The 12,670-nt window shown below is 40.6% G+C and overlaps 1 protein-coding gene across 1 annotated transcript in view; it reads right to left on the reverse strand.

Moving 5' to 3' along the window:
* IQGAP2 (IQ motif containing GTPase activating protein 2) overlaps positions 1-12,670 on the reverse strand; it is a 285,284-nt gene that overhangs the window by 35,362 nt on the left and 237,252 nt on the right. The window contains exons 21-23 of the mRNA XM_060009287.1: positions 9,365-9,573; positions 4,286-4,435; positions 1,078-1,241 (exon numbers count right to left, since the gene is read on the reverse strand). Coding sequence (XP_059865270.1) covers positions 1,078-1,241; positions 4,286-4,435; positions 9,365-9,573 — 523 coding nt within the window. The remainder of the gene's footprint in view (positions 1-1,077; positions 1,242-4,285; positions 4,436-9,364; positions 9,574-12,670) is intronic.

Below are 12,670 nucleotides of genomic sequence, written 5' to 3' on the forward strand. Positions count from 1 at the left end.
AGAGACCTATAGGATTAGCATCGCTTAAGGGATCCAGAAGTAAGGAAGACAGTTAAGACCCATCTAGTTGGCTAAGGGCATTCTCATGGGTTCCCCCCCCCAATTCATTATAGCTGCCTACACATTTTTTTTTTTTTTTTCTTTCTCTCTGCGGTACGCGGGCCTCTCACTGCTGTGGCCCCTCCCGCCATGGAGCACAGGCTCCGGACACGCAGGCCCAGCGGCCATGGCTCACGGGCCCAGCTGCTCCGCGGCATGTGGGATCTTCCAGGACCGGGGCACGAACCAGCGTCCCCCGCATCGGCAGGCGGACTCCCAACCACTGCGCCACCAGGGAAGCCCTGCCTACACATTTTTTACATTAACTGAGTAAAAAATAAATTAGCAGCAGCTTAAATTCCAGTAAGAAGGAAAAACTATTTAGCAGAGATCATTATCCTCATCTGTTTATGGCTTTACTATTCACATAATTTTAATTAGGTTTTCTCACTGACTTTTTCTTAATATAAATGTATTTATTTTATTTATTTATTTCTGGCTGCATTGGGTCTTCGTTGCTGCGCGCGAGGTTCCTCTAGTTGCAGTGAGCGGGGGCTACTCTTCGTTGCGGTGCACGGGCTTCTCATTGCGGTGGCTTCTCTTGTCGCAGAGCACGAGGTGCATGGGCTTTAGTAGTTGTGGCTCGCGGGCTCTAGAGCGCAGGCTCAGCAGTTGTGGCGCACAGGCGTAGCTGCTCCACAGTATGCAGGATCCCGGACCAGGGCTTGAACCCGTGTCCCCTGCATTGGCAGGGGGATTCTTAACCACTGTGCCACCAGGGAAGCCCTCACTGACTTTCAAAGAGCTTTGTACACGTGCAAAATCAACAGTGAATTTAGCATTAGAAAAGATATCACTGCCGGGAGAAAGCTGTACCTGAATATATCTATGATGATGTGGCAATTTCTCAAGAAATTTGATAATTTTAATATGTATAAATAACTTATAAGAATAACTTTAAAATTATTTTAGTAAATCAGAGATAGCCACCACTAACAAAAGGTATTGGTATTTTTACATATATACTTATATACATACTTTATTTCTTCCTCCAGAGCAGTTTTGAAAAGCTTGAGGAGTAGATATTCTTCCCGTTGATTGGAAGCGTAATTGTATAGGGTGAAAATAACAGTATCCATAAATTTAGTTGACTTGTTCTGTGGCATCTGGAAAATCAGCTTAGCGAGGTACAAAGGATTTGTCTGAAGGAAAGTGAGAAGAAGAAACACCCCCCCACAAAACTATATGTTAATATATTATTAAAAGCAGAGAGGAGTCCCCAGTTCCTTGCACTTTAATGACTTATTATGTATAAAGCATATAGAAGAGTATCTGGCACATATTAAGACTTTAAAAGGTAGCAGGTAATACTAATACTAAACTATAGGAAGTTATACTAGAAAGTTACGGTAGGATTTAAATTTTATATACTATGTCATGACATATTTAATGGAGTATAATTGTATTATGTACACTCTACACCATTTGGAGCCACACCGTAATATTTATCGTAGAAACACAGGAGGCGGGGGGTGGCTGATAGATCTGGTATCCGAAGAGACTGGCAAGAAGGGACCAAGGGCTCAGCCAGATAGACTGTTCTAGAAGGACTGATGAATGAATAGAAGGAAACATATCCCATATTCTGAGACAAGAAAGAAAAAGAAAAGGATACATTTACATGTGGAGACAGTGGGATGGCCATGATGTTTTAGAAAGCACGAGAAGGTAGGAGTGAGGCAGGGAGGCTGAACAGAGGGGTGAAGGTCAGGATAGTTCATGGGGGAAATGCCAGAAGAACCTGACAAGAAGCCCATATGCTTACTGTGGGAAAAGAACCACCCCAGAAGGCTAAGATAAAAAGAAGAGAAGAGAGAAGGGGGTGGCTGATAGACCTGGTATCCGAAGAGAGAATCTCTTTAAATTAAAAAAAAATTTAAAGATGGACAAGAATTAAAAAAAACTTGACATGTAGTTCAGCTTAGGATGGAGTTCAAGAGATGTAGCACCAGTCTTTGTGGTAATGTGGTTTTTCTGAAGGAGTTACACCAGATGGAGGTTAGAAGAAAAAAATATAATATTAAGGTGACAGAGAAATTTGATAGTCCTACTCTTTATCCTCCTTCCGATGAGAAAAGAAAATTTTCCATACATGGAGACCAGTATTTAAGAGTCTCAAGCAGTTTGGCTTTAAAAATTTTAAGAAAACCCTAATTCTAGTTTAGTTTACCACTTAGATTTACTTTCAAGCTCATAATGACTGGCTGAAATTTTATGAATAAGCAGCTCAGGACAACCTTTTTCTTAGCATTCTGGGGTGATTCTTTTCCCACACTAAGCATATCGGCTTTTGAGAAAGGAAAATTAGTCAAAAACCAAAGAAGCCTCATTCCTCTCCGATGACCTAAAAACTTTAAATTTAGGCTCATACAGAAGAGACAAGCCCATAGCAAAACCTACACTAGCTGACCTGCTACTTTGGCTAAGAATCGCCAAAGGCGAAAGGGATCCACACCGTTTGCTCTTCTATAGCTTCCTTATTGGTCTTGGGTTAATGTCTCCAAAGCAGACAGGAGAAAAGGTGAAGAAAAATAAATGATTTTTTGACACTTCACTCAGTACAACTGAACAGTCATGCTCTGGTTCTATCAGTTTTGGATCGTTTAGGGAATAAACCTTGTGGAATTATTCTAAACACGCTCCTATGCTTTTTCTCCTTCCCATTAATGAGCCTTCACTTACATAACAGGGTAAACTATACAAATCTTAGGCCAGCGACTAAATTTTCACCTTCCTAAATGACAAAAATTCTATCAAAATCCAACAATAGAAAATTAAATCCTAAAGAAGCTTCGTACACTTGGAAGTTCATGGATGTCAAAAGTGATAAATGTGAGAACCTACTGTATAGTACAGAGAACTCTACTCAATGCTCTGTGGTGACCTAAATGGGAAGGAAATCCAAAAAAGAGGGGATATATGTATACGTATAGCTGATTCACTTTGCTGTAGAGTAGAAACTAACAACATTGTAAAGCAGCTATACTCCAATAAAAATTAAAAAAAATGATAAATGCTTAAGATTAAATTTATAACTGATGGATGCCTATTAACCTAATTTCAGCAGACAAAAAACCTTCCCCTGCCTAGTGCGAGCCCCCTTTCTTTCTGGAAAGGAAGCTGTTAAGCCCTGGATTCCATGGACAATGCTGTTTTAACATTTTTCCTTCTATGCTGCCACATGGTGGACATCTGGAGTACTACACCTGTTCGCCACTCTAAGTAGAGAATTCTCAACTCTACCAAAATTAACGTCTCTTCTCTCAACGGGGCTAGCCACACCTCATTTATATTTTGGGTAATGTGTTCTCTGTGCACCTAATGCCAGCGACGTCCTCAAGCAAAGATTCAAGCATCTCCACGCCTTGACGGAATCACTGCCACCAGCAGCGGCCCCAGGGACACCTGACTTTCAAGGAAGAACGGCTGATCCATCTTTTTTGGGAAAGTTTTCCTGCCGAGGGGAGGCTTTGTTTCTATCTCTCACTATCGCTCACTGTTTCCTCTGGGACTAATTGTATGTGCGGGTGGGCGGATGAGGTTGATCAATGGCCAAACAAACAAAAAACTAGTCCACCAGACAGAGTCCAGCCCTAACCAGTTCAGCTTAGTTCTCACCCACACTCTTGAAGCAGTGGAAAATTACTGTTCACTTAGATCACAGTCATGCCATGGAAATAATGAAATAAAAAAGGAATCCCATTTCCCTAATCCAAACTCTCTGGCTCCTTCCTCAAAAGAAGGGCAGTCTGGTCCTGGTACAGATCTGTTTTTCATACAGTTACTTTAATTTTTTCATGTTTGACAGCATCTGCTTATGTTATTATTAGATTTATACCGTTTCTGCCGATAACTGCAGTATAATGTAGTCATGAAGAGCGTGACCGAAGTTTTAAGTCAAACTGCCAGGGTCCCAATACCCTTGTTTTACCATTTCCTGGCTGTGTCTCAGTTTTCTCACATGTAATACAGGAATATCAGTAAATTAATTTTTGATGGTTCCCAGGGTTGTACTAAGAATTAAAATGAGATAATGTGTACAAAGCACCTAGAATAGCACTTGGTACTTAATAGTGCTCAGAACATGTAAACTACTGTAGCCTTAGCATGAGACAAGACCTACTGTAAAACACCAACGGGGACATAGCACTTACCCAAAACTCACAGTGAAAGAAATTGTTCTCACCTGTAAAAGATAAAAAAGCTGCTGATACGTTTCCAGTGTTTTTCTTCTCTCCTTACTCAAACTTTTGATCCCTTGGTTGTCAGTGTTATTCAGTATTTGCATTTCTCCACCTTTTTTCTTATTCAGTTTCGTTCTGTGTGAAATTACATCCTGGAAAAAATTTTTATGAAATTACTACTTTTTATGCTGGTACTCTTTACCTCCTTCCTTCTCAGACACCCTGAGACACACACAGTTGGAAAGATTAGTTTTCCACATTTCCCTCACGAAGAAACAATCGGACAGAGAATGTTAAAGAAATTAAGAAAACCCAAATTGCAGGTGAATTTGGCTTTTGTAATATTTGTTCTCCAAAGCTGTGCACATTTGTTCTTAGGATGTAATGTAGGTCCCAAGACAATTCAATAGGGAGAGGATAATCTTTCAAAAAATGATGCTGGGACAACTGGATATCCAGGTTCAAAAGAAAGAAGTCAGACCTCATCCCATAAACAAAAATTAACTCAAAACAAAGTGAGAGTGGCATAGACATATATACAGTACCAAACGTAAAACAGATAGCTAGTGGGAAGCAGCCGCATAGCACAGGGAGATCAGCTCAGTGCTTTGTGACCACCTGGAGGGGTGGGATACGGAGGGTGGGAGGGAGGGAGACGCAAGAGGGAAGAGATATGGGAACATATGTATATGTATAACTGATTTACTTTGTTATAAAGCAGAAACTAACACACCATTGTAAAGCAATTATACTCCAATAAAGATATTAAAAAAAAAAGAGATCAAAGAACTAAATGTAGGAGCTAAAACTATAAAACTCTTCCAAGAAAACCTAGGCAAAAATATTTGTTACCCTGGATTAAGCAATGGTTTCTTTGAGGGGTGTGTGTGTGATAATTTATTTAATCATATTCCTTTTGATAGACAGTTAGTTTCTTTACATTTTATTACTATTTCAGAGTGTGTAGGGAGCCTTCTTGTACATGCATCATTGTGCATGTAGATAATGGTTTCTTACATACGACACCAAAAGCACTAGCAACAAAACAAAAAAATAAAGTGGACTTCATAAAAATTAAAACCTTTGTGCTTCAAAGTACATTATCAATAAAGAAAACCCATAGAATGAGAGAAAATATTTGCAAATCATTTCTTAGATAAGGGACTTGTATCCACAATATACTATAAAGAACTCCTACATCTCAAAAGTAAAAAGACAAATAACCCAATTAAAAAATGGGCAAAGGATGTGAACAGACGTTTTCCCAAAGAAGACCTACAAGTGGCTAATAAGCACATGAAGAGATGCTCAACGTTAACAGTTATTTGGCAGCTCCTCAGAAGTTAAACACAGGTGACCATGCGACCCTGCAACTTCACTGTCCGCTATATACTGAAGAGAACTGAAAACATATGTCCACAGAAAAACATGTACATGAATGCTCATAGCAGAATTACTCATAACAGCTGAAAAGAGGGAACAACTCAAGTGTCCATCAACTGATAAATGGGCAAACAAAATGTGGTGTATCTACACACTGGAATGTTATTGATCAGTAAAGAGGAATGAAGGACTGATTTATGCTACTACAAAATAGCGAACTTTAAAAACACTATGGGCTTCCCTGGTGGCGCAGTGGTTGAGAGTCCGCCTGCCGATGCAGGGGACGTGGGTTCGTGCCCCGGTCCGGGAAGATCCCACATGCCGCGGAGCGGCTGGGCCCGTGAGCCATGGCCGCTGAGCCTGCGCGTCCGGAGCCTGTGCTCCGCAGCGGGAGAGGCCACAACAGTGAGAGGCCCACGTACCGCAAAACAAACAAACAAAAAAACCAACAAAAAAACAATCCACGTAGGGCACTTAGCACATTTTCCAGTGAAGAAAAACAAGGCTTAGAGAGGTTAAGGAACATACCCAAGGAAATATGCTCATAAAGAAGCAAAGAAGTTAAGCAATACAATACAATTAAGCAATACAATAAATTTCAATCCTGGGTTACAGACAGCCCTGGCCTACAAGTCTGCACTCACGTGATACGACACACCCATCAATAGGAATTTTAGCAATTCAAGATTACTTTCAATTTCTACTTAGGTTTTCCTTCAAGCTAGTTTGAATCTAGACCTTTCTTCCTCCCTATGCCTCCCAGAAACTTCTACTTCAGCTGTCTGTCTCCATTTCCAAACCTCTTCTTTTGCTTAAAACCAACATCAGCTACTTCACTCACTCGCCCACTGACTTTCTGAGGTTTCCAGAAGGAACGCCAATTTTAAAAGAATTGTAAGACACATGGTTACTAGAGAGAGCTAGAGTTGCTCTGTAAGAACTAAGCCACTTCCCTTTAAACTTTTTTCTCAACATATGCTTATTGTTAAAAAAAATTAAAAACTATACCAGGACATGGAAGCAACCTAAGGGTCCATTGACAGATGAATGGATAAAGAAGATGTGGCACATATATACAATGGAATATTACTCAGCCATAAAAAGAAACAAAACTGAGTTATTTGTAGTGAGGTGGATGGACTTAGAGTCTGTCATACATAGTGAAGTAAGTCAGAAAGACAAGAACAAATATCATATGCTAACACACATATATGGTATCTAAAAGAAAAAACGTTCTGATGAACCTAGGGGCAGGACAGGAATAAAGACGCAGATGTAGAGAATGGACTTGAGGACACGGGGAGGGGGAAGGGTAAGCTGGGACGAAGTGAGAGAGTGGCATGGAATATATACACTATCAAATACAAAATAGATAGCTAGTGGGAAGCAGCTGCATAGCACGGGGGGATCAGCTCCGTGCTTTGTGACCACCTAGAGGGGTGGGATAGGGAGGGTGGGAGGGAGACACAAGAGGGAGGGCATATGGGGATATATGTATATATATAGCTGATTCACTTTGTTATACAGCAGAAACTAACACAACACTGTAAAGCAATTTTACTCCAATAAAGATGTTAAAAATATATATATATATGGCTAATTCTACCATGCAAAGAAAAAGAGCTTAACTTTTTTCTTTTAGCTTAAGTGTATATCTACTTTTTACAATAAATGAAATCGTACTGTTTTAGGCACTATTTTCTTCTCCATTATATTGCAACCCTTTCCCCTGCCCTTAAATATTCTTCAGAAACGTTATTTTTAGTGGCTGTGTAACATACATGTCAGACTGGTTCTACTGTCCTCTGTTGTTTTCGGGTTTGGGTTGTTCCCCATTATTTCACTACTGTAAATAAAACTTTCAACTGCACTATTCTTATCATCAAACCAAAAATGCTACTATTAATGATAAGACAAAAGAGTACGTCCTTGAGAATCATTAGTTTAACTTCTAACCAGTGTTTGATAAATATTTGGTGTTTGAAAATATAAGGCGAAAAATTAACTTCGTTTCACAATGCTAACAATTAGGAATGCTTTAAAAAATCTTAAACACTTGTAAAGATCCGAAAATCTGCCACATTTGTATTTCCACAAGCTACATATTTCTACCACTCTTTTGCAACTAAGCCTTTATTTTAAAAGGCAGGGCATTTCCTGTTTACAACTTTATGGGAGTAGGGTACAACAGCAGTGTAAAGCTATAAAAGGCATTCTCTGAAGGACCTTCTGGAATATATTACACTTTAAAAGTTTTCATATGTATCCAACAATACAAACACATTATTATTTTTTTTAAAGACTAACGTACTATTGTTTTTCTGGATAAAACAATGAAAATAGAGTTAAAAGCAGAACTTTTAAATTTGTAGTTTTTTCCCTTAATATTTAGAAAAGATGATCATTTCCTGTCTTACGAGTTGCTCTCGTTTCCTTATTTGCTCGGCACTATTTTGCTGGTATCTCTGTGAGGGCCGGAGACAAGAGTGAGGCGTTCCCATGTCCACTTAGCTGGTAGCGTCCCGTGCCTGCTCACCTGGTAGTTTTCCAGAACCACACCAGAAGCTGGCTCTCTACCTCTGACCCACTGTAGCCTTCTCAGGGCATCCGGAAGGTCAACTTGCCCTGCCCTGCCCTGTTGGTTTTCTGAAAACTGACGTGGCATGGGAACAGGGACATGGAGAGAGGTCTTACCCTGGAAATCTCCTTTTCTTGGGTAAAAATGACACTTTTCACATAGTTTTGGGGAGCTTTGACACTGGCAGGTTTCTCACAGATACAAAACTACAGCATTATTTACTTGGAGGCTATTATTAGGGAAATGCCACTCTGTAGGGGGTCATTTTGGAAATGTGGATTGGGGAGGGCTAACATCTGATGGATTGGAGACACCACTGGCTTCCAGTAAGCGGGGCCTGGGGAGGACAGATGCTCTGCTGTCCTGCAGTTTGTAGGATGGTCCCGTGTAAATAACTGTCCACATCTCGCGTGGCTGGCTTTTTTAATGTCCCGCTGGTCATTCACGAAGGTCAAAATTCTGTGCATAATTGCTTGAGCCTAGAATCTAATAGTTTTACATATAAGCACAACATAGATCCTCACAAGTTTAATATAAACTTAATTTTCTAGGACGGCAACTCCATGTCAAGTGGTGGGGGGTGGAGGAAGACCACACTTTGCTGTTCAAGGGCTTATTACAAAGAGTTGTTCTCCACTTTGGAAAAAAGAACTCATGGCCAGTTCCACCACTCACCTGACCAGTCTCATCTGTAGCTCTCTCAATCTGTGGTTATTCTGTGAAAAGGCCCAAGTCTCTGGTAACATTATCACATCTAATGGCATCAGGCCCATGTATCTTCATATTGAAATATGTATTTTTACTATAAATTCATTTCTTTGAATTTCTCTTTTATATTTATAGAAAGGCCTTAGCCTTGCTATGAAGGTACATATGTTAAGTTGGTTTTATTTCACATAAATTTCCTTTCAGAATGGTAAAGAAGTCTTACCAAATGTCATAAAAGGGGGGCGCAGAATTTTGCAGGTCTAAGACCATAAAGCGGTAATGAAAATGGTAAGTAAACTCTGGGCCACTCCTTCTGGACTCCAAAGGAACTTAGCTGGACCACAGTGTTGTGGGCAAACATACGAGCATCTTCTCTCTTCTGGGAACCAACAGTCCCACAAACCCCACTGACCTCCAGTGTGATCCTGTTCTTCACCAGGAGCCCAATCTTAATGTCCATCAGGTTCAGGTCTTTCTCCAGCTGTTGGTTGCCTCTGATCTTGGTCACCACTTCTTCCCTTAAGCGTGCTACCTCCAGAGCCTCCTGGAAATCCAAGTCACTTTGGTCCAACAGGTGTACAAATTTGCGGATTACTGTTAACGGCGGGTTTTCAGAGCCAACTGCAAGGAAAGGAAAGGTGTGCTTTAACTGGGCATGCTTGAACGGATCATCAGTAGGAAAGAAATCAGGTCTTTAAATAAAACATTGACAGAAAAATAGAGCGACGGACGTGCTTGGTCTCCAGAGTGAATCATCCTGCCTCATGTCAAATCTGGACGGGGAAACGGTATAAATAAATGCACGCCACCGATAAGGTTGGGCCTCACTAATTCCTCGTCTAGCACCCGTTTATCAGCCCTCTCTCATGCTGTTCCCAGGACCACGCACTGAGGAGATAGTTCTATCTATCAGTGTCTTATTGATGAGGAACCTGGGAAAGAATGCTAACGTGAGTTGCCCCGGCTCTAAGAGCTTGTGGCTGAGCCAGATAAGAGATTTCTGTTCTTGCTGCAGGAAGCAGAAAGAGGTTTTTTTTTTTTTTGTTTTTTGTTTTCCCAGCCCAAAAGACCTTGGGGAAGGAGCAGGAATTAGGTGAAAGGTGAATTAGAAAAGGTCAGTCAAGGGAGACCTGTAAGGTCTAACCGGAGCCAACAGATGACAACTGGAACACATGTCCTACTTGGCAGAAATGAAGCAATTTTAGAAACTGAATTGGGTCCCTGTCCCTTCAGGATGGACCAGGGAGGGCATTCAGCACCTAGGAGACCAGGCTCAGTTGTTGAGAGGAATACCTATATAAATTCTACAAGGGCTTTCCCTTAGTGCCTTGAACCTTAATTGTGCTTTAATTCTCTTGCACTGCGACTTTGAAAAAGCAATTTTTTTTAAGGTGTGTAATGAGATCTACTCTGGGTAAACTCTAAGAAGAAACTACCTGGACCTTCAATGCTGAATGATTAGACATAGCAACAAAAAGATGACTTGAGAGAGCCCAGTCCAGTTGTGGCGGCCTCAACAACCATCCTCTCTTTTACTTCCAAGGCCCTACTCAAGCTTCCTTATACTTCTGTGTAGTTCTGTGGTATCTTGACACTTAAGGAATACAGAGCTCAACCAACAACACAATTAACAGCATGAACTCATCATGAACAACCAAATCTAGAGTCATCTGTATTACTGTTGTTCCCCATCGGATGGTCTTTATTGGTACTTGTCAAAGAAAAGCCTTAGGAAGCTTTAGAAGTCCAATTCTGCTTCCAGGCTCAGAATTTACTGGATAATAATAGCTCATATTCCACTAGATTCCAAGTCACCTCGGATCATGGACCCTTTTCTTCCTGATCACTGAAGCATACATGAATTTATTTTCCTTCTATTTCAGCAAAGATGTTGCTGATGACATGACCATTTCTGAAACAGCCTGAGCCACACACCGGAGCTCATTCATGTAGCTGAGAGAACATAAGCCCCCGCATTTGTGTCTAAAGTTCTCTCTCCTGGCTCTGAAAAACTGTGTATCATTTTATGTGCTAACAGGCCTGCTGGAGACAAATTAATATTTCAGCTTTACTAATTATTATGGCTCAAATGTAATAGTTCCTCTATCAACAGTTGGCTTTTTGGCATCTTCATGATATCTTCATACCACTTGGTGGTACTTTCATTTCAGGAAACCACACAACTTAACAGTCAGCACTTACAAATGGTCACATTACAGTTCCAGCAACTTCTAAACCTGAATGCATTCAGTGCCTTTCTGGAGGGAATGGGTGAAAATGAATCATGACAGACTAATCAAAGTGATCTGTTTTTCAGCTGAAAAAAATGCCTTCGTCTTATGAAGATGCTGAATTGAGAAAGAAATGAAAATCTACAGTTCAGTTACCACGAAGCCACCCTATTTGCCAAAACCCAGAGCAGTTCTGATCTGATTTATTCACTAACATAGTTTCTATCTGCCTTCTATGCTTTAACAGGAAATCACCTAGATTTTTTTTTTTTTTTTTTTGCGGTACGCGGGCCTCTCACTGCTGTGGCCTCTCCCGTTGCGGAGCACAGGCTCCGGATGCGCAGGCTCAGCGGCCATGGCTCACGGGCCCAGCCGCTCCGCGGCATGTGGGATCTTCCCGGACCGGGGCACGAACCCGTGTCCCCTGCATCGGCAGGCGGACTCTCAACCACTGCGCCACCAGGGGAGCCCTCGCTTAGATTTTTAAACTGGAATTTCTTTTATCTTTGTAAATTAAAAAAAAAAAAAAAGTAAGCAAGTAACAAGCATCATCACGACCACCTACAAAAACATGTTCCCTAGAAGGAAACGAAAAGCAGCCTGTGTTTGTTTGGAAAACTTATCCTTAAATTACCTATTTTAGTGTGTTAGGGCTCAGAAAACAAACCCCCTATTCAGCTTCCTTATAAAAAATTAAAGATTATCTACCAACTAAGAGACGAATCTCATCAATTCCAAAGTGGAGCAGTGTGGCATTGGAAAGACTGGGGACCTTTCCTCCCTCAGTCTGCATGCTGGATTCTGGAATCTAGTAGAATGAGGTAGTATCCAGAAGATTCCACGGGCTTGAGGCAGAACCTGGCCTCTGAGGCTGCCGGATACTTTTCCTTAACAAGTACCAGGGAAGATCTTTCTTAGGCCATACACTTCACTCCATAATTCAGACAGACTTTTGACAATAAAGGGTGTTGGTGAAACTACTTAGTAGCACTGTGCTAGGAACATTACTGAACAGTTGTTTATTTCCTCAAAAAAAAAAAAAAGTAAGAAACAAGGCAGTTAGAACATAATGGCCATTTTCATTTGTTTTGGCTCCTCAAAACTAATCTTGAATGACCTGAATAGTTGAAGAATTTAGGCAGTACTACTAAACTTATCAGCAAGCCCTTCTAGACTTAATCTAGGACACGCTCTTTATTACATGTTCTTGTGATAGTAAGAAGGTTAAAAATTTAGCATATAAAGAATGACCTTCACTATGTAAAAACAACAACAACAACAGAATGACAAACATATGCAGAGCTGAAACTGAAAAAGACAGCACAAAATGTGAATGCTATTTCTGGGTGATTTTTATTTTATTTTGCTGTTTTCAAACTTTCTACAAATGGCATATACTATTAGTATAAGGAAGATGATTTAAAAAACCATAGGTACTGTGAGAAGTCCAGAATGAAACTATAGGAAGATGTTTGTAGTTATCTTTG

The sequence above is a fragment of the Delphinus delphis genome, chromosome 3 (genome assembly GCF_949987515.2).
Source record: "Delphinus delphis chromosome 3, mDelDel1.2, whole genome shotgun sequence".
NCBI lineage: Eukaryota > Metazoa > Chordata > Mammalia > Artiodactyla > Delphinidae > Delphinus > Delphinus delphis.